The sequence below is a fragment of the Uloborus diversus genome, chromosome 1 (genome assembly GCF_026930045.1).
Source record: "Uloborus diversus isolate 005 chromosome 1, Udiv.v.3.1, whole genome shotgun sequence".
Classification (NCBI taxonomy): Eukaryota; Metazoa; Arthropoda; class Arachnida; order Araneae; family Uloboridae; genus Uloborus; species Uloborus diversus.
In genome coordinates this window covers 259,271,088-259,298,999 of record NC_072731.1, presented here as the reverse complement: position 1 = coordinate 259,298,999, position 27,912 = coordinate 259,271,088, and the positions used below count along the sequence as shown (strand labels likewise).

Below are 27,912 nucleotides of genomic sequence, written 5' to 3'. Positions count from 1 at the left end.
AGACGGTTTTCGCTATAGGAGCAGCATCGTGAGGAGCCGGTCGACGGTGATGCTGCGGAGGGTGCTGGGGGGAAAATAAAATGATAGCACATCGAAACAGCCAAATGAAATCAATCAGCAATCGTGATTGCTCAAAAAAAAAAAAAAAAAAAAAAACTAATGCGTTCGAGACTTAAAGGTGTAAAATGTTTCGAGGAAACAAAATGTGCTACAGCAGGAAAGGATTTTAAAATATGTCTGATATTCTATTGTTCACGAATTTTATGACAGGAATGATAAGTTTATAAGTGTGTGTTACTTTTTTCTAGCTATAGTGATGAAGTCAGTTTTTAAGTTAACCTCTTTCCTTATTAGTTTTAAATCTGGAAAATGATTTTAGGTATGCTTCATAGGATGCAATAGTTACGTAAAGGTAGAATTCTTTCATTTTATTACGCAAAAGAGGGAGAAACATTTTTCATTAAAATAACTTGATTTTCGCGAAATCCCCTACCTAGGTAATTTTAACAAAAATAGTGCGCATCATATATATCCGACATTTTTTAGTTTTGTTCATCAGTTTTAATAATTTCTACCAATTAAATTAGGGTAGACCGGGTCACGTTTACGCGAATTTTTAGCCTACTTTCCCAGTAAAAGTCAGAAAAAGAAGAAAAAAGCATGAAAGAAGGCTTAATGCATCTTAAAAATGTCGCGAAAAACAAAAAAAAATCAAAAATAAATAAAATAATTAAATAAATATGAAAAATTAAAAATTGGAAAGTAGGGTATTGAGATGGGGAAAGATGTCTGTCGGTCCGTCGGTCTGTCCCCCCCCCCCCTAATAACTTTTGAATGAATAGTCCGATTCGAACAAACTTTTTTTTGTTCGAAAGATCTCGGCGAGGACACCTCAGTCCCATATTTCACTTTTTGATTTGAACTATTTTTTGCTCAATTTTGAACAGTTCAAAAAAACTTAACATTAGCGCCTACGGGGAAACTGAAAGTCAATGTAGATTCCGTAATTGAAGGTGGGTTTATTTCAAACAAATTTTGTTGGAAATAGCTCTTGACGCCAAACTCCAGACTTCGACTCCCAGAATTTAGAGGCACCTGACTCCGACTCCGACTCCTGTGCCCGACAATTAATCGGACTCCGACTAACCAACTTCGACTCTGACTTCGTAGCTTTGGCAAAAATTTATACACAGAGGATAAATGACTGACTCCGATTCTTGGATATTCGTCTCCGACTCCTTTATCCCAAAATGAGATTGACTCCGACTCCGCAGCTATGGTTTTCACTGTGAAATAATTATTGTTGATATGATTTGTTTTTATTTTCACGCTAAAGTTTTAATTTAGGTATTCAGTTTTCGGCGAATAACCTCAAAGTCATTTATGTTTCTACAAAACGATATGCGCAGACGATTTTTTTTTTGACAATGAAAAGTATTTCTTTAAGTTGACATTTTATTGTTTTAAAAAATTATTTTTGGCAACAGGGGAAAAAGAAACGATTTTTTTTTCTTGATATGATGTATTTATTTTAATAAGCTTATTAATTTGAATTATTATTTTTTCGTTTTGAAAGCTATTAAAGAATTTTTTTAAAGGGGAAAAAGTGTATTAGCTGCTTTGTTTAAAATGTGCTGTTTTTTTTTTTTAAATGGGTATACGGGAAAGTAGGCTCGTATAGTTCTAGACGAAACTTCTTGTTTTTCAATGAATTTTCTAATTTTTGTGTTTTAACCTAAAAAATGTTAGACATTGTGGTTTTATGAAGTAGTTAACGAAGTCAAAATTTGTATATTCAGTTGTTGCTCAGCTTGGGTTTTTAACCGTAAAAAATGTTTTTTTTTTGGAGTCCAAATTGGTTGCGTAATTTTGCTCCGAACACGGGGCAAGTTTACGCATCGAGTGGGGCACGTTTACGCGCATTAAGAATAATACCAAGGGGTAAGTGAAATAGATATTTAACCAAATTTAAATGTTTTATTTCTTTTAAAACACTTTAAAAATAAGAAAATTACAAATAATTAATTAAAGAACATTTTATAGGCTAAACTAAAATTATAGGGCTTACTGCTGATTAAAAACAGAAACTATTTAGTCATCTTCTTCATCACTGTTAGATTTAACTAACAAAAATAAAGTATTTCTTTTCGCATACTTGTCATGGGACTGCGTTTCGACATCTAACACTTTGAACCCTGTCTTGTCCTATCTTCGATTGACTGTGTGCTTTTAAATAATAGATACAAGCACAATTTTCTACTTCGTAAGCAGAGTCGTTCACTATTTTCCTTTTTACTAAGAGTACTAACTTTTTCCCTGTCGCAAGTTTTGGTTTCATACTTTTTTCTTTGATGTCTTCCATTTCTGATTCAATAGAAAATTGTAAATTTTAAAGAAATTTCTCCTTTTTGTTTTGTTCTGCCTATTTTTATTATTATTATTATTTTTTTTTTTGTAGTTTGTAACTGCTTTTCTCTGAGTGCTTCTTTAATTGGAGTATCAGTTAGGATTGTGAGCACCCTCTTTTTTTCTTCTTTCCTGGTTTCTTAGCTTTAGTACTGCCTTTTCAAATGGACTCAGCTGGCGTAGACCATATGTGACGGTGTGGAAGGCCTACTGAGAGAAATACTTGGATTATCGATAAGTCTTTTCATTATTTTAACATCTTACGTGGTTCTGACAGCGTTTGGAACGTAATATCTTACAATCTTTAAAATAAAGAAAATGTAGTACAGTCTGAATAGAGTGTATCAAGTTAAAGCTGAACAGGCATGAAGATAACACTATATGATTGTAAGCTATAAGATACGAATCTGTTACTGAATGGTAAAATGAATGGTGATTTCCAAAACTAAATAACCTGAAAATACTAAAGGTTTCAGACAGTATAAAGCGAAAAAAGCGTTCGGGGCCCGTTTAAAAGTAAGACAGAGTAGTAATAGACACACAGTAAGAACGTGCGTAAATGTGCATCGATGAAAATGCGTAAACGTGCCCCGTCGGCAATTTTGGATTCATTTTTAACGTGCAACAAAATGTAATAATTTTTTTGTTCATACAAATACAATTCTCAAAAAAGGATTAAAATCTTATAATTTTTATAAATTAATTTGTTCTAAACTAAGTATTATTTATTCACAATAAGCTTCAAAACGTTTAACACTATATTTACTCAACTTGGTAGAAAACAGATTTTCCTATCCGCATGCTAAACCGTAGCTCGACTGATGCTCAAAAACGTGTGAGAATATTTGCTGCATCAAATGAGCAGCATCAATCTGGTATGACTATTGGCCCTCTAGTTATAGCTCGTTGTTTACAATGGGCACTGCGTAAAAGTGCCCCGGTCTACCTCACTTAAGAAACTATCCGGGGAAGGGTGGGGGGGGAAAGGGTGATAACATTTTTTTAATGAAAATAAAGTAGCGAGACATATAACAAGGGGAGGGAGGGTTTAAGGTGAAGTGTAACATATTGTAACAGTGGAGGATGGGGTCAAAGTTGTCGAAAAAGTGTGACATCGCTTATGGACAGCCCCTAATGCTATTTGTATACGCTAAGGTCTTTTTATTTTTTTAAGTCACGAGAAAGTGACGATTTTTTAACCGTTATTTTTTTTTTACATAATCGCCCTCTGGCCAGAGACGATCGCTAATTTTGCCCTTTATATGAGGCACTAAGAATTAAAGAGTTATGTAAGTTGGTATTTTATAGTTTTGAGTGAAACTTGCGGCCGTGGTAGCCCGATCGGTAGAGTGTCGGATTCGGGGCCGGAGGGTCCTGGTTTCGAACCTCGATGGTCGAAGACCCACCGTCGTCATTAAAGGGGACTGGGCGACGTTAAATATGCTCGTAGTCTCAATGTCCTCCAAGTGAAACGACACCTCTGGGGGTGCTAGCACCAGGTAGCTATTAGCTCCTGGACTAGTTCTAAATTCTCATTAACTGTTCGATCTGGTGATGGTGCTGCCATCTATCGGTATAAAAAAATAATGGAGGCAAGGCACTTAGTATGCAGTCCTCGACATAAATACAGTTGTAGTCAATTGTGACTCTGAATAGGAATAGGAATAGGAGTGAAACTTGTTTAAAGTTCAGATTCAATCATTGAAATTTTTTACTGAATCATGCTGTATATCAGCACCCACGAAGGATTTTGCACCTGTTACCTCCAAATTTGTAATTTTTGCATTTATATAAATCCCTTTGTTTCTCACTGCCTCATATGCAGATGATATGCTTTTAAAAGAACAGTCATTTTAAAACATTATAATTTCTAATAGAAAATTATGTTTATGTACATTTCAGTTATTGATGCTACCGGCAAAATACCACCAGGCATATTGGAAGGTACATCGATATCTGTCGGGGACTACGACGAGTGTTTGGACATCGAGGTTGGAAGAAGAGATGATCCCCCCAAAACGACGGAGGAAGTCGTGTTCAGAGGAAAATACTGCCTCCTGGAGAGCCACAGGCCCGAAGGGATCAACAGAGCCATTGAAGATTTCCAGAACGGGAATCTGGATAGTCCCATTGCAAAAACCAAAACGGTATGCATATTTCTTTAACTAAGAAAGGTATTGTTACAAATTCTGTAAATAGTAATTATTTTTGTGATTAATTTGTTGTAATCTGGTCTAATTTGGTGTTTATTCCATTATTCTTCATCTAAAATTATTGTAGTAACTTAACCTGTAAATAGTTTATTGTAATGTATATACAACCCCCTTACATTCGAATTAAGTATATGGTCCCTCCATTACTGAAAGAAGATTTGTGAATGGAATAAAAAGAAAACATCGAGAAGCATTTCGAATTTTGTCGAACTTTCCAAAACAGTATAAAAGCCGTGTGGCATTTGAATGGGAGAGTTAGTTTTGCTTTTTAAACTGTCTGAGATTCGTCTGCGCCGTTGCTTTGGTTATTGTGAGGCATTTGCGCTGTGTTTTTGCGTATTTGAATGTAAATACGTGTGCCATCGTTGAGTTTATGTTGTTAATTGATTTTTGCTTAATTGCGGATAATTGATTTAGCAGTTGTAACTACATTTCCTGTACATAGCTGTAAATAAATCTCCTGTGATTTTCTCAAGAACTGTGTCGTCATTCAAAGAAAGTTTGAAGTTGGCACCGAACGCGTAACAGTATTTAAGCATAATATTGGCATTATTAGCATTAATCGTGGATGAGATGCCTCATTCTTAGTCATAATGAAAGATAATATTTTTTCATCACAAATTTTAATGCGGCAAACAAAACCGTCGAAGTGGAGATGATTCCTTCTTGCACCGAGGTCTTCAATCTCTTAAAAAGACATTCTAGGACTTTCACGTGATGATTCTCAAATTGAATCTTAATATTATAGCAATTTATATTCTGATGCTCTTCTGGATTTGGATTTTATCATAAAATTCCCTTCATTATGGGCGTTTTCACTGATATAAGGAATTCCAGTCGAGGGTGCATAACCTTTTGATTGTATATGAATGAAACGAACGTAAATGAGGTATCATTTGCAACGAAAATTGAAATTCTCATTACAATAATTTGTACCTTATGGTCTTTTTATGAGGCAAAGGTGCATATTTATTATTACATATTTCATAGGGTAATAAACTCCATAAAACTGGTCTATTTCCGAAAAACCAAAGCAAACGGATACATTTTAGTAATCTTTAACGACAACGATTATGTTGATTTTTATTTTAAAGAACGCAGTAAAATAATATAGCATGGGATCAATAATATCAGAACCTAACCATTCTGCAAAAAAAAAAAAAAAAAAAAACCGAGCTGATGTGTGCATCACATGACTTCCTTTTACTCCAATTTAATGTCATTTCTCCATTAATGGCAATTTTAATGTCATTGAATAGTTTACTCTCTAAATATCACCAACAGTGGCCAAATTGAAACCAGATTAAAAAAAAAATTGTCGCCAAGTTAGCGACAAAAGGAGTCTACTAGGAGTCGCCACTAGGAGTCTATGTACCAAATTTCAACTTTGTAGGACATACCGTTCTTAAGTTATGCCACATACATACGCACGTACGTACATACAGATATCACGAGAAAACTCGTTGTAATGAACTCGGGAATCGTCAAAATGGATATTTCGCGTGTCTGTACGTTCTTAGGCACTTATCCACGTGTGGTCGAGTCAAAAAAAAAAAAAAAAAAAACTCAACATTCATTCGGGGGTGAGAAAAATGGAAATTAAGGCCGATTTTTGAGTGAAAATTTTTTCGCGAATACAATACTTCCTTTTTTGTAAAAGGAAGTAAAAAAAAAAGCATTCACGAATTTTTTTTTAACAAAGTCGATACAATCGTTATCAACAATTTTGAATCATGTGAAGTTTTAAGGAGTTGAAGATGCATGACGTATGTAAGAATAATCATTAAATATGATGCAGAGCCGTTCTCTTTATTATGTCTGGAATGCTGCACAAATTTAGTTAGAGGGAAAAAAATCACTCAAATGACAATGGAAGGAGTTTTAAAAAATAATAATTGAATAAGGGAGTAACTACATTTTTCTCGGCAAAGTGTAAGCACAAATGGATAGTATAGTGATTTATTTGTTTCTTTTAAAATGATAACGAAATAAGTATTTAATTATCGTCACGTTAAGCAAAAATTAATTTATCTTACCTACAAACTCTGTCAACTCATTATCAAATATTTAAAAGCCAGACTTTTTTTCATTGTCGCTTTTTTGTCTAAAATTCTTATTTATCTTAATTTCAGATGAAATTACTGTTTCAAAAGTAAATTTAGAAAGTAATAATGAAATGTTCAATTGTTTTTTCAGCTCCTGAACATGTTTGTGAGATATAAACACTTGACAAACAACACGTTTAAATTAGGCATTTGCATGCCATCAAAGTGCAGCAAGAGGGACCTGGAAAACTTATTGAATACAGGTAACTCCTTGTTTTTAGTTAATTTATTACAGTAAAAGTAGCTTTGAATCAAAAACTAAAATGTCGAAATATTTAAAAACTCTTTGTTTTGTCTTCACAGCATCACAAGGTTTCTATAATATACAATACTGAATAAAATATTTTAATGTTTGACCAGATATTTCGATATTTTCATATCGACGTTGAAGAGATAATTAGTTTCAAAGTTTAACAACACATAAATCACACATTTCTATTTCTTTTCTGTTTTTATAGTGTTGAAGTATTTAGCACACAAATTTCTTTTACTTGTGACCAATATTTGCAAGAAACCAACTATTTTTGCTTAAGCATGTACTCATAATTTGGAAACATTTAAATTAATCCATTAGATTTAAATTTGTCCATTAAATTCATCCATCCCTTAAATTTTGGAATTTTCCCCAGAAAGGCAAGAAAGCTGTCGCGAAGTGGGGGACCCGAAATTTCATACTTTTTGCGAGTTTTACACTGAATGCTTTGTTAAAGCCATAATGTGAATTGCTAACCTTGTTTTTACCACTTTTCAGACGTTCTGCTGCCACCTAAGGTTTTTTTTTTTTTTAAACTCTTGATATATTTTTTCTATTTTAAAAAATTGGGTTGGTCCCACTCAGCAATTTCGTTAGAAAAACCTATAAAACAGGTGGTGGTATCAAGGACCAATGATTTTGAAAGAAGACGCAGAACGTACATTCTAGTGAGCTAATTATTTATATAAATTGCAAATTATTTATATAAATTAATAAAAAACCAACGTATACTTAAAAACACATTTTTAGGCAACATAATTTCTCAAATAGAAACATAATCTAACTACAGCTAAAACCAATTGAAATGCTCATTATTTAAACATTAGAAAGAATGGAAACCCCCTCAATTTAATGGCTTGGGTGGATATGTTTTCTCTGATATTATTTAATACCTGCTTTTCTCCTGGCTACTAAACATGTGAACGATCTTTCAATTTCCTTTTAAGAGTTGATATACTTAAGTCAAAATGGGCTGATGGCACTCTCTAAGATATTTCTCCGGAATTAGTTGACTCTGGACACAACTGTAATTTTCCCTCTTAATAATCCGCATTATTTCCTACTTTAAGGGGTTCTCTTTTACTTTCGGACCCTTTATATCCCCACATCTGCAAAAAACGGGTATAAATAGTAAATAACCTCTTTATTTTAAAAGATTACAAACCTTACTTAACATGATTTAGTGATGAAATGTGGTTAGGGGCTGTTTGAACGCTGGGTTCAAGTAGCCCCATTTCAAGGCAACCAGTGCACTTCTACTAACTTATATTAGTTACTGTGTTGATTATATTGCTTAACCTTAAAACACTGTTATTTTATTAAGAAATAGAATGCAAACATAAAACTATCTTGACCTTGATGACATCAGATGTTTCCATGAACTTATATGAGAAAGCTTGCAGACACAAAAAAAAAAAAAAAAAACAACTGTTTAGACGACTTGCAATCATAACCTCAATCAGAAAAAGGCGGGAATAGCAGAAACTTTGTTTCATGCTCCAGACTCTACCTAGTACTGCTACCTGCCATGAACATTTTTTTTAAAGTCTATACATTGAGTTATATAGGACCAGGACGGGTTTTAACACTTTTTTCTCGTGGGTTCAAGCTCCTGGAGGATCAAGTAACCCCACTTTACAGTAATGAAATTCTTTCTTGGAGACCATCGATTGTAGGCCACTAAAAAAAATCTACTAAAAAAAAAAAAAGTGTAAAATGTGATTTTTAGGCGAAAATGGTTCGTGGTAAACAACAAATGTTTACAAATTCGTTATTGTCAGCTAAAAATATACAAAAAACACACATTATCATCTGCAAGACGTTTTTCATGCTGTGCAGTGTTATGAAATTACAGAAAAATTATCTAACTTGCTTTTTTACAACATAACAGTTGCTAAACTGGGTAAGGTAGACCAGGGCACATTTACGCATTGGGTACGTTTACGCAGCGCCTCTTTTCCAAACGAATTATGATGGAAGAGGCAACAGTCATAACAGATTGGTGCTGCTCCCTAGCAAATATCCTCACAAGTTTTTGAGCGTCAGTCGAGCTTCGGTCTAGCGTGCAGAAAGAATAATCTGTTTTTTATCAAGTCGAGTAACTTTTGAGTAACGTTTTGAAGCTTATTGTGAATAAATAATACTTAGTTAAGAAAGAACAAACATATAAAAATTAGCAGAACTTTATCCGTTTTTGAGAATTGTATTTGTATGAACTGAAATGTTATTTAATTTTTTTGCATGTTAAAAATAAATACAAACTTGGCGATGGGGCAAGTTCACGCGTTGACGTCTGAGCACCTTTTATTTATTTTTTATTTATTTATTTTTTTTTTTTTACGCACGTTCTTTCTATGTCTTACTTCTAAACGTTCCTAACTTTTTTTTTTGCTCCGAACTATCTGAACAATTTTTAGTATTTTCAGGCTATTTAGTTTGTAAAATCACGAGTTAATTTTTAGTTGCGTTACAAATTCGTATCTTATGGCTTACAATCATGTAGTGCTGTTTTCATGTCCGTTCAGCTTTTACTTTATACACTATTCAGTCTGTAATAAATTAGCTTTTTTTTCGCGATGGTAAGACATTATGTTCAAAACACTAACAGAACCACGTTTGTTGTCAAAATAAATATGCGTATACGTGCCCCGTGTCCGGACAAGTTTACGCAACTGTCTTGGACTCAAAAATATTTTTTAATGGTTAAAAACACAAACTGAGCAACAACTGAATATACCAATTTTGACTCCATTCACTGCTTTATAAAACTGCATTGGCTAAAATTTCCTAAATTAATACATAAAATTTAGAAAATTCATTGAAAAAAATCCGCGTAAATGTGCCCCGGTCTACCTTACTGAAATAAAAGGCATTTTGAAAAAAAAAGTTAAAAACTAAAAAAAGCAATTTTAAATAACGTATAAAATTGTTAAGATGAGTAATGCTTGTTACACACAATTGGAGACTACTAAAATGAAACCTATTATTAAAATAAGGAAAAAAGATTCCTACAATTTTAGTTGTATTATACAAACGAAACCTTCATCCAGTTTGTCATTGTCATTTCATTCTTCAGACCTTGAGTTGAGTTTATTCTATAAAATTCGGAAACTTTCCTCGAAGAAGCTACTGTTAGCTGTTGGGGCGTTTTGTGGTCTGTTGCACAATTTAATTGAATCTCCATTTCATTTCGACACAATAGGTCTGGTATTTGTACTTCTCATATTCAAAAATCCATTTTGAAACAAGACAAAAAAGATTATTCTTTCTGGCATTAATTTATTCAAAAGAGTGCGGAGAATCGGTGTCGCAATTATTTCGTTTTTGGCCAAAAGCACAGTCGTGTTGCTGTTCATACTATAATTTTCGCTTTAACCAAACTGATTTACATCGAGATTATGGGCACTCTAAAATAGTAAAGTTAGAAAAACAACGTTAAAAAATTTTTTGAAAAAAAAAAAAAAAATAGAACCGACTTTAAAATTGCTCTAAAAAGTGTAAACACCATCGATAATACTTTTAAACATAATTTTTGAAGTTGGCGCAAAAACGATCGATAAAATCTTTCACAGCCATAACTCAACTACAAGTATAAATTTAACCAGGTCCAGTTTCTTCACTACCACATGCATTACGCATTGATGACAGCATATTTGAGTAACGATATAAATGTTTCGTTCCTAACTTTGGATGATTTTTTGATAAAAATATGAACGAAGCATGGTTACAATGGATTTTACTTTTTGTTTTTGCGCCAACTTCAAAAATTATGTTTAAAAGTATTATCGATGGTGTTTAAAGAATAAAATTATTTTTCACTTTTTAAAGCAATTTTGAAGTCGGTTCTATTTTTTTTTTTTTCAAAATTTTTTTATTTCATTCTTTTTAGTGTAAATGTAGATATTTCAGTAAAAGTAAGAAGTTCGGCTCTATATCACTGTATTGCTTTAGAAAAGCCTTTATTCAAAATTATGAATGAACGTTACATCTCCTTATATACTACGTAAAATTCACTTTGTCCTAGTCGGGATTTGAACCCGGGACGCCCGTGTGAGAGGCGAGAATTCTACCCCTGAGCCACCGTTATGCACGGATGAAAAGTGCGAACTTCGCTACAATATCATTTTAATCATTTAATAGGGAAATTGCATAAAATTTACTATTTCTTGCCCATAACTTTTTTTCTAAAGAACAAATATGGTCAAACAAAGTAATGGGACCTAAGTTGAGCCATCCCCTATCCATTAAAAAAGAATCATCAAAATCGGTTCACTAGGTGAGACGCTATGAGTGGACAAAAAAAAAAAAAAAAAACATACGTACGGTATGAACTGATAACCGCCTCCTTTTTGAAGTCGGTTAAAAATAGCACAAAACCACCAATTACAGCAGACACGTGTTTCAGCGTTACAGGGAACGCCTTTTTCAATGCAAAAAGTAATGAGCTTATGGATGAAAAGACATCCGACAAAAGCAGACACGTGTTTCAGCGTTACAGGGAACGTCTTTTTCAATGCAAAAAGTAATGAGCTTATGAATGAAAAGACATCCGACAAAAAGCTTTTCTCGGATGTCTTTTCATCCATAAGCTCATTCCTTTTTGCGTTGAAAAAGGCATTCCCTGTAACGCTGAAACACGTGTCTGTTGTAATTGGCGGTTTTGTGCTATTTTTAACGTTGTTTTTCTTACTTTACTGTTCAGCACACAGGTATTTATTTATCTTACTCTAAAATAGTGTTACAAATTCTGTAAATAGTAATTATTTTTATGATTAATTTGTTGTAATCTAGTTAAATTTGGCGTTTATACCATTATCTTTCATCTAAAATTATCTTAGTAACGTAACCTGTAAATAGTTTCTTGTTGTGTACATACAACCCCCTAACATTCAACTGAAGTATATGGTCCTCGGTTAACATTTGTGAATAGAATAAAAAGAAAATCCGAGAAGGATTTAGAATTTTGTCGAAACTTCTCTAGGATTTATAAATAGCCTCCACGCGTAATAAAGTTTTGGTTTTGCTTCTTTAAACTGTCTGAGTCGTTAGCTCTGTTATTATGCCTTCGCGCTGGCTGTGTTTTCGCTATTTGGATGTAAATACGTGTGTAACCGTTAAGTTTACGGTGTTAATTGATATTTGCCTAATTGCTATGGATGATTTAACACTTGCAACCACATTTCCTGTACATAGCTGTAAATAAGCCTTTGCTTTTCTCAAGAATGTGTCGTCATTTAGAAAGTTTGAAGTTGTACCACGAACTCGTAACAATAGGAATGGCTTGGGTGAAGCTTGCGGCAGTAAAACCGAGTTAAACCGAGTTTAAAATGTAAGATGAGCAGTTCAGTAAAATCTATTCAGTAAAATCTAATTAAGCAAACCTATTGTGCTTAACTAACAAATAGTACTTGTTTCTTTAATGCTTTAAAAATAAATAAATAAAATAAACAGCTAAATAAAATAAATAAATAAATAAAATAAAATAAATAATAAAAAACTTTTAAAAAAGATAAAGTTTAGTCTTTTAGTTACTTTTTTTAAACTCAGTAAAAAAAAGAAAAAAATAATTCTTGGATTTTGTGCATTCAAAACTTAATGGATGTTGGATCAAACTTAACCTGGCAGCATTGTAAAGGTTGCACAGATCCTTATCACAGCATTACGAAGTTGCCATGTTAGGCTTGCCCCGTCTATAGTACTAAGTGTGAATTAAAAATATTTTTATTGGCGATATTACTTTTTATTAGTTATTACTTTTTCTACTATTAAAAAAATCGTATTTTCTCCCGCACGATTAGCATATCCCACCGCCGAAAGAAAAGGGACACAACTCGAAATTCGGGGTAAACGTATTAGGGTGATTTTCAAATGCATTGACACATTAGGTCCGACACAATCTGAAATTTTTTATTGCTATAAACATTCAAACTTTCCTAAGTTTAAATCCCTTACAATTTATAGCTTTCTAACCAGGTGATTATTTGTGAGTTAATCTGCTTAAATGTTAGAAATTTCAAAAAACTTTTTGGCAAGTCACCATTTTTCTCATAAGTGTTACCCTTATGAGACATTCTACATTTTCATTCCTAAAAGCAAGTAATCAAACAAATCTTGATTGAACTATATCAAATACTCAGTAGTAAGTCAAAATGGTATAAATATTTATTTATTTGAGAAATGCTTACTTTGTTTCCTAAATAAAGTTTTACCATGAATAGCTGAAACCTTTCAATACTGAAACCAATTTTTAAAGATTAAAGAAAAAGTTTATTAATACAAATGCGGAGTTTTAGCTATAGTAACACACTCATGAGAAATGGACTCATGAAATAAGTTATTGCAGAGTTTTGGCTGTAATTCCTCTAAAATATGTAGATATTTGAAAACCATACCTTAAAATTTAGAGTTTTCTCTAAACAACGCACACGAATTTCATTTTTACAAACATTAGCTTTGTGTCAATGTTCACTCTTCAATTTTTAATAAACGTGATTTTATTATATATATATATATATATATATATATATATATATATATATATATATATATATGAAAAAATATATCTCTTTAGGTGTGAGTTTCAGGTAATACAATATCTATAAATATGGATCCACTCATTATTTTGGTCTATTTTGTCATGAGCGTCACTCCCTTCTTATGAATGTTACTCGTGAGAAAAATTCTTCTCTGAAATACATTCTATCTGTGTTTTTTAAAACTTAATTCTTTCTTGCCATAAAACGTGCACTAAGTTAGCTTACATAGCTGGTGTAAGGTAGCTTAAACAAGATACATTCAATAGCGACACATCATGAAAATTTCATAATTTTGAAGACAAACATTTCGAACTTCAAGTCAGAGTCGTATGCATTACTATTTTAGACAACAAAAATTAACCAGTGATCATCACATTATACATTTTTTCCGCGCATTGTAATGTTTAGGACCAAATCACTTAAAATTACTCTTGCGTAAAACTTTGATTTTCCCTAATGCTGTTGTTTTTTTGAGCTATGTCTCTTTTCTTGCCGGGATGAGGTGCAGGAAACTTTTTCAGTACTTAGGGGCCATTCATTAATTACGTAAGGATGATTTTGGCAATTTTTGACATCCCCTCCTCCATATAAGGGTACGTAAGATTATTCACCGTCCCTATTTTTACGTAAGATTCCATTTCGGTTTTCAAAAATAACGCATCTTACATCACTAGAATGTTCCGTAAGTTACCGCCCTATAGCCAGGGCTAAGGTAGAAATACATGAAATACACCGCCAGCTCAGTCAATTCCAGGTGTGGACTGTAGTTTCGTGCTTATTAGCACTCATCAGCCCGGCATAGGAAAGTGACTGAGCTGGCGGTGTATTTCATGTATTTCTTCCTTAGCCCTGGCTATAGGGCGGTAACTTAACGAAATATACCTGCCTTGCCTTCAATATTCGAGTTGAACCGAACCATTGTTTCGGTCACTCGTCTGGTCAGTGCTAATTCTGTATTAGCTACCAGTTTGTTTGGTACTCTAGGCTTCCTTAAGAGGTTCTCCACCTCCAGCTCAGTCACTTTCCTATGCCGGGCTGATGAGTGCTATTAAGCACGAAACTGCAGTCGTCGGCTGGAATTGACTGAGCTGGCGGTGTATCTCATGTATCACTAGAATGGTTGTTGAATTCACTATTATTAAATTAAAAATTTTTGTGTGAAGGAATATTTCCTAAAATCTAGACTGAATGTTTTTTCGACATTTCTTTGTATAAGATGCGATACTAATTAAAAATAAAACATGCCATACATAGTGCGATTCTTTTCGTGCACTAATTCATACTTTGTAAAACAAACAGAAAACAGCTTATCGTAATATGTTTTTTACCTTCCAGACGCAAATGAAGTATGATCACTGCCAAACCACTTGACCGCGCGATTTCTAATGTAAAATATCGACTTAGAAAATACTACGTAAGAATGGGTTTGACCCCCTCCCCCCAAAGTAAGGGTATGTAGAGATTTTTTCAACTCCCCCCCCCCCTCGGGACCCTTACGTAATTAATGAATGGCCCATTACATGGTTAAGGCGGGTTTAAGCTTTCGTCTTAAGGGAAATTGCCTTTATGATTTTCTGTTTCTATCTGTAAAAGCATGCTAAAATCCTTATTTTTCTTGTCAACCAAGAAAGATAAGAGTTTTAACTTTTTAAAGGGGGGAGGGGGAAGAGGTGTCAAAAGTGAAAAAAAAAAAAAAAAAAAAAACGAGCTGATGTGTGCATCACGTGACTTCCTTTTACTCCAGTTTAATGTCATTTCCCCATTATTGGCATTTCTAATGTGATTCAATAGTTTTCTCTCTAAATATCACCAACAGTGGCCAAATTAAAACCAGATTAAAAAAAATAATAATAATCGCTAAATTTGTCGCCAAGTTGGTGACAAAACTTTGCGACCAAAATACTGGCGATATATCGCCAAGTGTCCTGCGAAGTTATAACACCATTCAATTTTTACGGGGTTCCTTGAATCAGAAAGGAATGGGCCCCGACTGTTGATCCTTCTATTCTGCTTTTGAATTTATGATTTGTCTTATCTGTGTACGGTTATAAAACTATTTCAACGGTGTAGTTATTCAGTAGTACTTAATAACATTCTAAACTACTGGGCTTATACATTTTTCTTTTTAGTTATTTTGGTTCCTACGCAGTCGGGTTTTTTGTTTTTATTTAATAATTTTTTTTTTGTAAAAGGAAGTAAAAAGAAAAAAAAAACTTATTTTTTTTTTAAATATTTTCTCCACTTAACTCCTAAATATTTCCTAATTTGAGTACATTTTAACCATTTGATTTCAGATACGTTTCAATTTGCTGGGAAAATAACTGTATCGTACTGTAAACAAAAAGACAACTACGTGGAAAAATCAGCAGACATCATTCTAATAATGTAAGTTGAATACTTTTATGATTTTCTAAATAGGGTGCAACTTAAAACACTGATAGTTTAATTTCATTTCTTACTGTGAAAGACACTAAAATAATTTCTACTGATTGATTTGAAAACTTCGCACACAAGATGTCTAACTTACAGTGCTGGTAAAAAAAAATTGCATCATCCTCGTATCTTCACAACAATGGGATTATGTGAGAAGTTTTGGTCGAGCGATGAACTATGAATGCATGTGAAATTCTGCAAAACTTATGAAATAAACATTTAACAGCAGGGATCCGGTCATTGTTTACTTAGATCGGGGCTGTTTCCAAGCCAAGGCAAACTGTTGATCCCATGCTCATATTTTAGTTTCTGAATCTGCGTGTGAGTTAAGAGAAAAAAAAAGTACTTAACCTCATGTCAATTTAAGTCTAATGGCAGGATAAAGGTTTTTGAGTTGTTACTTACCAGTCTTGCCCTATGGCACGGAGCAGAATCATCCCGGAAAATGACGTTTGGAACTGAAGTAAAGTGATTCCGGAGATTGGGAAGCAATTTCTCCTCCAAAATGCCAATATACACCTGAGCGTTCACTGTTCCTTGCACAGAGTGAAGCTCCCTACTCGAAACACACATAAGTATTTATAATTTGAAATTTTGTGTGTGAGTACGTGCATAGTACTTGTATATGCAATACGACAGAAACCTTCGATAGAAAGTCGCTTTCTACACGTCTATTAACGCACTCTATTGCTAAGTTTGTTTTTTGTGATAAAATGCAAAACGCTGATGTTATGCAATGCCAAAATCAATATTGCTGAAATAATTTAGCGTTCAATTTTTAAACAAAAAAAATCATTGAACAAGACTAAAATTTATATTAAAACAAGCAACGTTAAATTAAAAAAAAAAAAAAAACGACTGAATCGCAACTGCTGAATCAAGAGGGAAATTGAAAATACTTTTAAAAGCCCCTTATTCTATTAAAAATCAATATCAAGTATTTTATTTGCTATTGAATAGAAACTGGCAACAGATAAAAATATCATTTTAAATCATTGCTTTTCATTTCCTTGTCGGCCAGCAATGAATTCGGTGATCAATCGCGTGAACAAAGGCTTAGCCGTTATTGAAACCTGCTTTAAAAAACGTTATATTTCTAATTTTATGAAACATGGAAGTTCCAAACACATTCTATCAGACGCCGAAAAAAAAATCTCTTTATTTTGGTATTAATTTTTTTAATTTTTAACTATGTTTTCAAAGCAAAAATCGCGAACATCCTTTTAGATGTTTTTAATTAATATCTTCGTTAATTAATGCCATCCAAAAATGCAACCTAGCTAAGAACATTCTCGATCAACTCTCCTTTCGAACATTTTTTTTTTTCAAAATCGGTCCATCCGTTTAGGCGCTAGAGTGGCACAAACAGACACAAAGATAAACAGATACGTCAAACTTATAAGTCCCTTCCTTTGTGTGTCGGGGGTTAATAAGAACAACTTTACCAAATAATTAAATTAAACTATTAAAACATCAAGTAATACGGCAAATAAGAATTAAAAGTCATTAACTAACATTAAATTTATTTAACTAGGCAACCTCAAATCAATTCGACGAGTGATTAACTGTTTCATTACAAATATAAAACTATGTGTATGAGGAGCAAAAACGGTAAACTGAAGGGAATGTTTTCGTCATTTTGGGATTATCCACGTTATGATAATTCCTCTACCGGGTATCTTCCAATAGCTGTTTCTACCGGTGTCGTGCATTTCTATCTAGGTCTTCCTCGTGACCTTGACCTCATGGGGTTCCATCTTAGGGTCATTCCCTCGTCACGTGAGAAAAAATCAGTTCAAGGGCGGATACAGCTTCTTGTTTTGGAGGGGGTCATTTCCGGAAGGGAGGGAGGGGGGGGGTCATAAGTGTCAATTTTGGGAAAAATGGGAAGGGGGGGGTTTCGTGGAAGAATTTTTTGAAATAGAAGTCCCCCAAACCCAGTTTTAAACTATATTTGGTCACAAGGAGGGGGGGGGGGTCATGACATTTCTGACCCCCACCTGGATCCGCACCTGAATCGGTCTCCGTAATTTCATTAACATTTTGTTAAATACCTTGCAATTTTAACTAAACAGTAGAAGTATACTTTCTTATAAAGATGCTCCTGACACCTTTATTAATTTATTAAATAATTTTGTTTTTTAGAATGTAATCCTTTTGCACGCTTCACGTGCGGGGACATCTAAAGCCAACCTCTTGATATTTGCTACATAATTTACTTAATATTTTTTTTCTATTAATACAGAAAGGACGAAACAAATTGTAGTATTGAAAGCTAAGGCTCCAATGTAAAGGAAAGATATCTCATTATTTAAGAAATAAAACTTAGAAAAAAAAAAAAAGAAAACTGGATCATTCCGCAGAAAGGGGTATTTTGTCTTGCACGTGACTGCTCATTAAAAGTTCATAATTTTAAAAGGTAATGAACAAATGTTTTGCTTCAGAAACCACATATACGTTTGAGGTTTCTTAAGCAAAAAATTTTTATTCATTATGTACTCTTGTAAATTGTTCTTTATAATGAAATACATGAGATGTCACATGAGGGAGAAAACGACCGTTTTTCGTAGAATGTCTTCGAATAATCTTTTAGCTATTCCTTTTTCGTCCATCCTCCCTACATGTGTCCAAATAAGTACATCTCGCCCCACCCCTAATAATTGTTGCATTCAGTTTTCTAATAAAATATTTTAATTTCTAATATTTCAGATGCATATTCAGCGTCATTCTAGCCGCAATGATCATAGGTACCACTCTGGATGTTCTCCTTAGGCTTTTCAAGAGGGACAAAATTTCGAAAACAAATCCAGCTATCAGAAGTAAGAGATTTTGAAACTTAATATTCTTTACTTTAAAACTTGTTTGTTCATTATATGTTGTTTGTTTATGTTTTCAGACCAAAGTTTTAATCCTTGCTTCTACACCCACGCAGATCTTTCTAAATGAGCTCCTTTAAAAGCGTTCCCTTTTATATTCGCAGAAATTTAAATTACGCGGAGCTCTTTTTTTTCTTTTTCTTTTTTTTTGTGAAGTGAAACATTTTCTACGAGGGCTTTGAAATTCTGATCCGCAAACTTTTATGCGATTTTTGTGATATATGTATATATATATATATATATATATATATATATATATATATATATATATATATATATATATATATATATATATGTATGTATATACAGTAGAAGACGTTATAACGCACACCTTGAGACCAGAACTTTAGCGTTATATCGAGCATTTCACAAATTATGAAACTAATATTCAGAATATAGATACATATTAGCATTTCAGAATGAGTTTTATCTATAGTGAGTATAAAAGCACTAATTATACAATTAGTCTTTCACAAATAAATATGCATCACAATTAAAAGAAAGTGAATTATCCTGCACTTCTGCTAGCTTCATAGTTTGCATAAAAGCTGCATTTTCAAGAGCCATCCGGTATTTTCTGCTTACTGTGAGCATTAATTTTCATTTAAAAGCTTTGAAAAAAAAATTAATTTTCCTATTAATTTTTATGATTGCAAAGCAAAACAGAGGGATTTTTTAGACTTCAAAACCTATTGTTTACTTCTGAAAAGTTGTGCGGTTTATAGAGAATTGCGTTATATAGGTCGGCGTTATAAAGGTATTCTACTGTATACTAAGAAACGTTAAAATAAACTGCATTTTAAACTTGGACAATTCAAACAATTTAAATTAAATTGAATGAAGCTTCACAACTCAGTTCAACAGGCGCCACAGGCAGCTCTTTCATACTGGTAGACGATAAATTTAATAGCAATTTAAAATTTGAACAAGAAGGAACGTAAAATTGAATCAAAATCCCAAAACACCCTGGGGCCTATTAGGGGGTTACCCTCGGGGTTAACTGCTCTTTGAAGATTCTCTTTTGACGATAACCCAATTATTGTATGAGTTATTTCACTACAGCATAGTATTAAGTATAAGTGAAAGCGGAGCCGTGGGCGCTCGTCCGACCTTGGAGCCGCCACGTCAAAAAGTTTTTCCTCAAATAAATTTCAAAAAAAAAAAAAAAAAAAACTGTTTAAACTGAAAAAAAGAAAATTCCAAAAACTATTTTTATAACTTTGTTCGCACAAAAAAGTATGAAAAAAATAAAATAAGTACAGTGAAACCTGTAAAGTTTTTGACCAGCCTTGTAAGTTGACAACCTGTCTAGGTTGACAGCTATTTTCAGACACAGAATTAGATCTATATCATATAATTCAACCTCTATAAGTTGACCACCTGTTTATGTTGATCATATGCACCGCATCATCAGTGCACCGCAAGTGGTCAACTTCCACAGGCTTCACTGTATATGATTTCTTAATTACAACACTCAGGAAATACAGTTCATATAACATCTTTATCTTAACATCTTAAAATCTTAACATCTTTATATTTAGGATAATTCTAAAGCAGCTAGTAAATTTCAAAATAAAAAATTGAGAGAAAAAAAATATAGACGATTACTCAAAAAGCTATTCGTACAAAATTCCTACCGCCAAATAAATACCTTTGTGCCGAGGAATAACAGAAAATACCCAACGTTGTTTAGCACAAATAAACTCTGTAATCTGTTTATTTGTGCTAAACAACGTTGGATATTTCCTGTTATATTCCCTATTTCTTCTCTCATATTTTTAATACATTTTTTAAAACTGGTTTAGAGTTAACCTAAATGTAAAGATGTTAAGATCAACCGCAATTTCTGAGTGTTGTAATAAAGGAATCATATACTTATTAAATGTCATTGATTTTAGAGCGAATCAAGCAAAAAGAAATATTCTTTAGCTCTAAACAACGTTTTTGAGCAATCACGAACTGCTTTTTACCCTCACTTGATCAAAGAGGATGTTGCTCTGATTTTTCACATTGCCATGACGACCAGAATAAACTGACTCGCTGTTTAGATATTTATTAAGAGGACACATTTTCGTCGCCATGGTAACAAATCTCGGTTTCTCATTCATTCAAAGCTTAACTTTTTAAAAAACGGGGGAAGGGGTGTAAAATTACGTTTTTTCAGAAAAAACATCAACATAGATTAACTTAAAAATCAAAATTTCATCTACATACAAAACTTCCAAATTATTAACTCCCATCATTTTCGATTGATAAGAAATAAAAATACATAAGGTTTATACGCTTTAAATAACTTTTATGGTAAGTGTACTGGCTGATTTTGGACATAAAACTTTTATTTTTATTACCTCATTTTAATCACCATTCCTTTTTTTTCATGGATATTCCTCACACTAGAAAATGAACAGTTATAACTTTATGTCGGATCTTAATTTCTTGGCCAAATCCATTCCATTCCATTTGAAGAAACAAGAAACTCAACGAGTAGTGTCCTATCGCAATTCGTGATTGCGAAAAACATCTTTTTAATTCAAGACGCCAAAATTCAAATGAATGCTGGACATTCATTTTTCACATATATTCATTTTTCATATTTTATTTCATTTTCCAGATTCCTTGAAACTAATATTAATTGAGAATATTGCGGTGGTACCTTTTGTGTAAGCTTTTCCACTCGCTAGATGGCAGCACCAAAATAATTAGCAACACTTCCGCAGTTAGCAGAGGCAACCAGGGCAGACGACGCAGACTGAGCCATTAAAATTTTTAGGGGAGTTGTTTTAAGGGTTTTTAAATTTTTTTTTGGGGGGGGGGGGGATAGACTCGTTCTTTGGGGGAGGGGGGCTTCGGGATATTTAAGGGGATGCGTACTTGTTCTTGGGGGGGGGGGAGAACCCCTGCTGAACTTATTATTAAAAAAATTAACAACTCTGCTCGTGAATATGAAGTAATGAATAGAATATGCTCCAATTGTTTATGTGCGGTTGTTTTTTCAAAGTTTATAAAAGGTATTCGCTATTTAATTCCCCTACAAATTTTTATTTAAGCATTCAATTGAATTTTAAAATTGACAGTAACTCTGTAGTAAGAGGAAGTACATTCAGAGAAAGGGTAGGGGTTTGGACTGAAAAATAGTCGAGGACCCTTAGTTTTAAATCTTAGTTCTTCTTCTAGTGCGTTAATGAGATTCTGTACGGAAAGAACCTCGAAAGATCCAAGAGAAAAAACATTATGGTTGTGCTACTGATAAAGGTAAATAAAGTTTAAAAGAAACACATTTCATAGGCATAAAAAAACGTAATATTTTTATCGTATTTGACACTAAATAAATATGCATAAAAACTAAATACAGGATAAAATTTGGATTTAGCCTTTCTTTAAAAACTGTGTTAGGCTTCAGGAACCAAGAACAAACTTCAAATAAATAGCGCCATTTTACCTTTCACATTATTAATGTGAAAGAATAATTTTTCGAGCCTGTATCTCAATGAGGATTTTCAAACAATTTCGTGAACTTCGACCATCAATTTTCTGAGAAGCAAAGAAAATAAAATTTTGAATTTAAACATATGTACCAAAATCGACCCGTCAATCCGTGGTCTCATACATGTAATTACTTTTCAGTTGCGCAGGCGGTAGTAAACAAAAGGAAATGTTGCAAAAGTTGGTAAATGTGCTTATTTCAGTTCACTTATAAAGTAAATAAACAGAAACAAAATAAATGCCATAAGCAGCAATAGTGAGCTCCATGCCAACATGGACTGACATGTGAGCTACCTAATTCTACGCTAGGTGTCGCTCAGCCTGATAATTGTCTCACTCCATGGGAGAGAGTTAGTTAGCCACTGAACTCATAATTCTGATTGAAAGAGAGACAAAAATAACTATTAATATTTTCAACATTCACTTGAATAAATTTATAATTGAATAATATTTAGATTCAAGACTATTAAAAACATTTACATGTCTAAAAAGAAAATTTCGTTTTTTCCGGGGACCCCCAAAGCTGTGGGGCCCCTTAGGCGTGTTTAATGGGGTTATACCAAAATCAGGTCTTGTTTCCCTGTACCCTGATTGGGTTCTTGTCAAAACCAAACATTGCAAGTTTAAAGGAATTAAATTACGCATTTCTTTCCCCGCATTCGTGTAGATGGCGCTACCAAACTTTGCCGCTTCTTTTTTTTATTTCGTGGTTTCGGTTTCGTTTCTAGCTGCAAAAATAATAAGAAGCAGAGCCTGGATTATATGTTATATGCACTGAAAAATCATTTTACAGTTTTTGTCTGTGCCTGATAATATGTTATATCAGTTTTACCGATACAGATTTTCGTGTGGGCTAAAAAAGAAAAAAAAAAAAAGAACAAAGAAGAGAAAGTACCCATCGGAAGGAAAGTAGGAGTCCTAGGAGTTTTAGAATAGAGAATGAGGGTCGAAGTTTGAAGATTGAGCCTTAGGTTTGGAATAGAAGTTAGGCCAGGAAGATAATTCTTAACTCTATGGTTACACCCGATGCTCTCATGATACTTATTTGATACGCAACTTCTCGAAACTGCTACAAGAATTTAATATTCAATAAGTTTAAAGAAAACCAACATCTTTGCCTGAATTCGAAAAAAAAAAAAAAAAAAAAAAACTTAAAAACTTTTTAAGAGGAGAAGAGTTTTTGAAATTGAAGGTAGCAAAAATTTCAATTTTTCTAAAAGTGTATTAAGTTTTACTTACATCATAGATGGCGGTATGGAGGCATATTCACCCTGGGTGTCTTTTGTTCTATGAACGACTCTGAGTATTGTTGCATCTCTTTTTATCTTGACTCTTCTTGATATGTTGTCCCTCCAGTTTAGTTAAGGGCCATTCCACGGAAAAGGTTAATTTTTCCCCGCACGTGACGCTTCATATATTTCATAAAAAATAATAATTTAAAAGGATGAACAACATTTTGTTGCTGAAGAAATAACAAACGCATGTGTGACTTCTTAAGCAAAAGCTTTCTCTAAAAAGTATTTCTGTTTTATGAAGCATAGGAACCGTCACGAGCTGGACAAAATGACCATTTTCAATGGAATCGGCATATACATTTTTTTTCCAATGGTTTAAATAATTATTTGCAAACTAATGAGACATGTTTCCTTTACGTTGGAACCATAGCTTTCAAAATCAACAATAAGTTTCGTCATTGCGGTATTAATAGAGCAAAAAAATGAGCTTATTCATAAGCAAGTGACCAGAGGTTGACTTGGGATGTCCCGCACGTGACGCATGTAAATAAATTTTATTTTAAATAACAGAATTTGTGATAAAAATATAATTGTGTCAGGAGCATCTTTGTATCAAATGCAAAGATTTAAAAAATTTCTTATCCCCGTTTCATTAAAATATGAAGAGATATGACGAAATGTTAATGAAATTTAAGCGTATTTTTGTCCCGCACGTGACGGTGGAATGGCCCAAAAGCTTTTCTTAGTTTTATTTCAAATTTTATATTTAGCAAATTTAGAAACAGAAAATAATAATATGCTTACGTTCTGAGATAATGGAGAAGTTACGATGTGTACGTTACGTTATAAGTCATACGATATTCATGTTTCTATATTTAGTTTAGTAAATGAATTAATACAAAAGAAACAAGTTTGAAGTCGCAACAAGTACATCTAAAAATACATACTATGACGATGGCAATTACAGATACACATTATGACGATTATAAGATCAAGAAATTCAGTTAAATGCATTTGGGATCTTAAATTCGCCTGTATATTTACAAATAATGTATGGTGAATTTCCTCGCCGATTGGCTTGTACCCATGTTACGGTTCTACGTTATGATCATTTCGTAATTTACTCGTCCATCTTATGATAATTTTGTTCTTAAAACTGGAATAGAAAAAAAACCACATCGAATTTTCGAATAATGGCTTCAAGGTGCACACCCCCATGCTACAAATTTAACTTTGTGCCTAATTTCATGAAAATCGGTCTAGGCGCTATGCGCGTCACAGAGATCCTGACAGACAGCGATTCTGACAGACTTTCAGCTTTATTATTAGTAAATATGATTGAAGTGGAAAACCAACGTAAATAAAGCACAAATTTTGAAGAAAATACAGCATATAGCTATTTCAAGGCTACAATGGAGCCTCTTCAACAGTGCATGAAGCGAACTGACGATGGTTGTGTTACCATTGTAGCATAGAAATAGCTATATGCTGTATTTTCTTCAAAATTTGTGCTTTATTTACGTTGGTTTTCCACTTTAATCATATTGTAGCACAAAAGCTTATATGATAATTTTTCATTTAACTTTATGTATTAATTTCTGATACTAAATTCTAAATGCATCTAAATTTTCTTTACTTGAAATAACATTCTTTTCTTCCAGATTACTTAATTCAAGTCGCAAGGAGCACCTCACTGTACAACAATGCTTTGGAAGTATTAAATACCGAGAACTGTACTGAAACTATTAAATGCTTGTGCGGACTCAGGCCCATCACTGTCATGCTAACGATTTACAGTCACACTTACGGTCATCTTCATCTTCTACATTTTCAAAAATTCAGTAAGTGCATCTCTTATATAATTAAAAACTGAGCGTATCTATGTATGTCCAAGATTCTTCTCCCGAACGATAGTGAACGGACCTTCGAACCAGGTATTGTCCGTTTTTCACTAGTTGAGACTTGGCCACGCCCCCAACACGTGGTATCGGAAGATTCTATATGCGTCTTTTAGAAATGAGGCTTCAGACCAACACTGAGAAAGGTTGCAATTGGCTATCGTTATCGCGCTGTAAGAAGACGAGTGTTCTATAATTTTCTAAGAAATTACCTCCCACAATCTTTCCCGAAAAAAAGGTGTGCTACTAAGACAATTGTTCGACTTAAAAGTATTTTAAGATTTGCAGTGTATTTCTATACGTTTTGGGTTAATTTATCATTGATTTTACGAAGGAAATCCTAAACTTTGTCTTTCACGCTAAGTAAACATTTTCTGAAAACACGGTGAACAGTTGCAGGTGAAATTGGAAGGAAAATTTTTCCTTCTATTCTGTTGAAACTTTCACAGCTCTCAAACGTGGGTTTTTCATAGGTATTCTAATTATAAATCTCTAATCGCATATTGTTAACTTTGCTGGTTAACCATTTCTCACCTTATTTTCGATCCGATTTTCTTCTTTAAAGCGTTTATTAAATATTACACAGTGCTAAGGGATAAATGAACTACTTTTGCAATATTTCGAACTGTTTTGCTTCGAATGTAATGAAGAATTAATGCGTTTTCGAATTGTATTTGTTGTTACTTTGCAAATACGAGTCATTTTTAAAATAATACGTAGATTTGTAAAGTGAACAAGCAAAAATTAATGCCAAAAGATTTTTTAACTATCACCGCATTGAAAAAATAACAAAAAAAAAAAAAAAAGAAAGAAAGAAAACGACAGACGATAACTTTAATTTCGAATTTTTCTGAAAATATTTCTCTGTCACCTCATTTTTGGCCCATTTCAAACAGTCAATATTTTGTAAAAAAAAAATGTTGAATTGATGTAATCATGTAGAGACAGTATGAAAAAGTATTGAACTACTATTTCGATTCCTAGGCACTTCATTTTTAACCATACACATTTAAAGCCTACGAACAATTTTGGAAGCCTCAGTAGGTAAGTTGCAATCTGTGTGACACATTTCAATACTTTAGTACTATTTTTTTTTCCAATATGGCTTTTATTCTTCAGAAATGAAAAAAGGAACAAAACAAAAATTAAAGCTTTTCACATGCCAATATGGTTATCTACAGAATAATTGAATAAGTGCATGAAACAACGTTTTATGTTACTGTTTTAACCTATTTATTTTTGTAAATACGAAAAAATATATACATGCTTTTTTTTATTCAAGTTTTTTCGATTACTCTAAAAGTAATTCAGTTCTTCCAGTACTTTTACGGAACAGCGTTACGTGTGGGGATCATAAAACAGGCAAAAGTTTGTTGCCCGTATTCTAATACAGATCCGAACAAGGACGGACACAAGGGAGGGGCGATGGGGCGACCGCCCCTTCCTTGAGTCGAGATGCAGAACTCTTCCACGGCATGTCTTTGATATTGAAGTTGAAAATTGTTTTAGCCTATCTTCAATAGTTTGACGAAGCTCTTGCTGTCTGGAAAATGAAAGTGTAGCGCATATCTTATTCTTAACACATTACTGATAGAGATCTGAACTTCGTATAGGAAGTATTTCAAAGTTCCAAAAACTCCATTTTAGAAGATTTTAGATGATATTAAATAGGGTTATAGGGTTCAAGGGCAAGGAAAGTTTGGAAAATTGAAGTCCCCCCCCCCCCCCCCCCCCAAAAAAAGAGGAACTTTAATGGGACACCTTTGATGGCGTTAAGGTAAGGGATGGGGTTTGGTACACTCCTCCGCAATTTTGTAGAAAAGGAAGTCCCTCCCCTTCCCAAAATAACTGAAATGAGACGATCTTTCATGGTGTTTGGAAAGGGGGGGGGGGTGGAGGTTTGCGAATTTATAAAAGGGTAAGGGTGTGAAATCAATCGCCCACTCCTTGAATAGTTTCTGGATCTGTCCTTAGCTCTGAATGTAAAATGCGTTATTTTTTATCAAGAAACGTTGCTATAGTCAACCTATTCAGTTGTTCAACATATCCCACACTGGCAAGGAAACTGACTCAACCACAAGAAAAAAAAACAGCAATGGAGAAAATTAAGGTTTGACGCAATAGTAATTTTAAGTGATTTAGTCTCAAACATTACAATATGCGCATTCAACTTATTATGTGATGTTTATTAATTAGTTTTTGAAGTATAGATACATAATGCATACTTTAAGCTCGAAAAATATTCTTCCAAATTATGAAATTTTAATGATGTGTCATTATTGATGAAATCGTTTCTGCGCCCCCCCCCCCCCCCCCGCACCATTTAGGTGTGCTAACTTTGCGGTTTTTGTGTCGAGAAAAAGCACTAAATTTAGATTTTAAATCAATAGCCGGTACGGTTTTCCCAGATTTTTAATTGCCTCACTTTTCTTGCCGGAGTACGATATGATTCTTTATTAAAAACATACATGATC

At 33.3% G+C, this 27,912-nt stretch overlaps 1 protein-coding gene across 1 annotated transcript in view; it reads left to right on the top strand.

The window, feature by feature from the left end:
• LOC129220341 (nose resistant to fluoxetine protein 6-like) overlaps positions 1 to 27,912 on the top strand; it is a 93,734-nt gene that overhangs the window by 26,870 nt on the left and 38,952 nt on the right. The window contains exons 2-6 of the mRNA XM_054854748.1: positions 4,309 to 4,553; positions 6,816 to 6,927; positions 15,808 to 15,898; positions 18,656 to 18,765; positions 25,202 to 25,381. Coding sequence (XP_054710723.1) covers positions 4,309 to 4,553; positions 6,816 to 6,927; positions 15,808 to 15,898; positions 18,656 to 18,765; positions 25,202 to 25,381 — 738 coding nt within the window. The remainder of the gene's footprint in view (positions 1 to 4,308; positions 4,554 to 6,815; positions 6,928 to 15,807; positions 15,899 to 18,655; positions 18,766 to 25,201; positions 25,382 to 27,912) is intronic.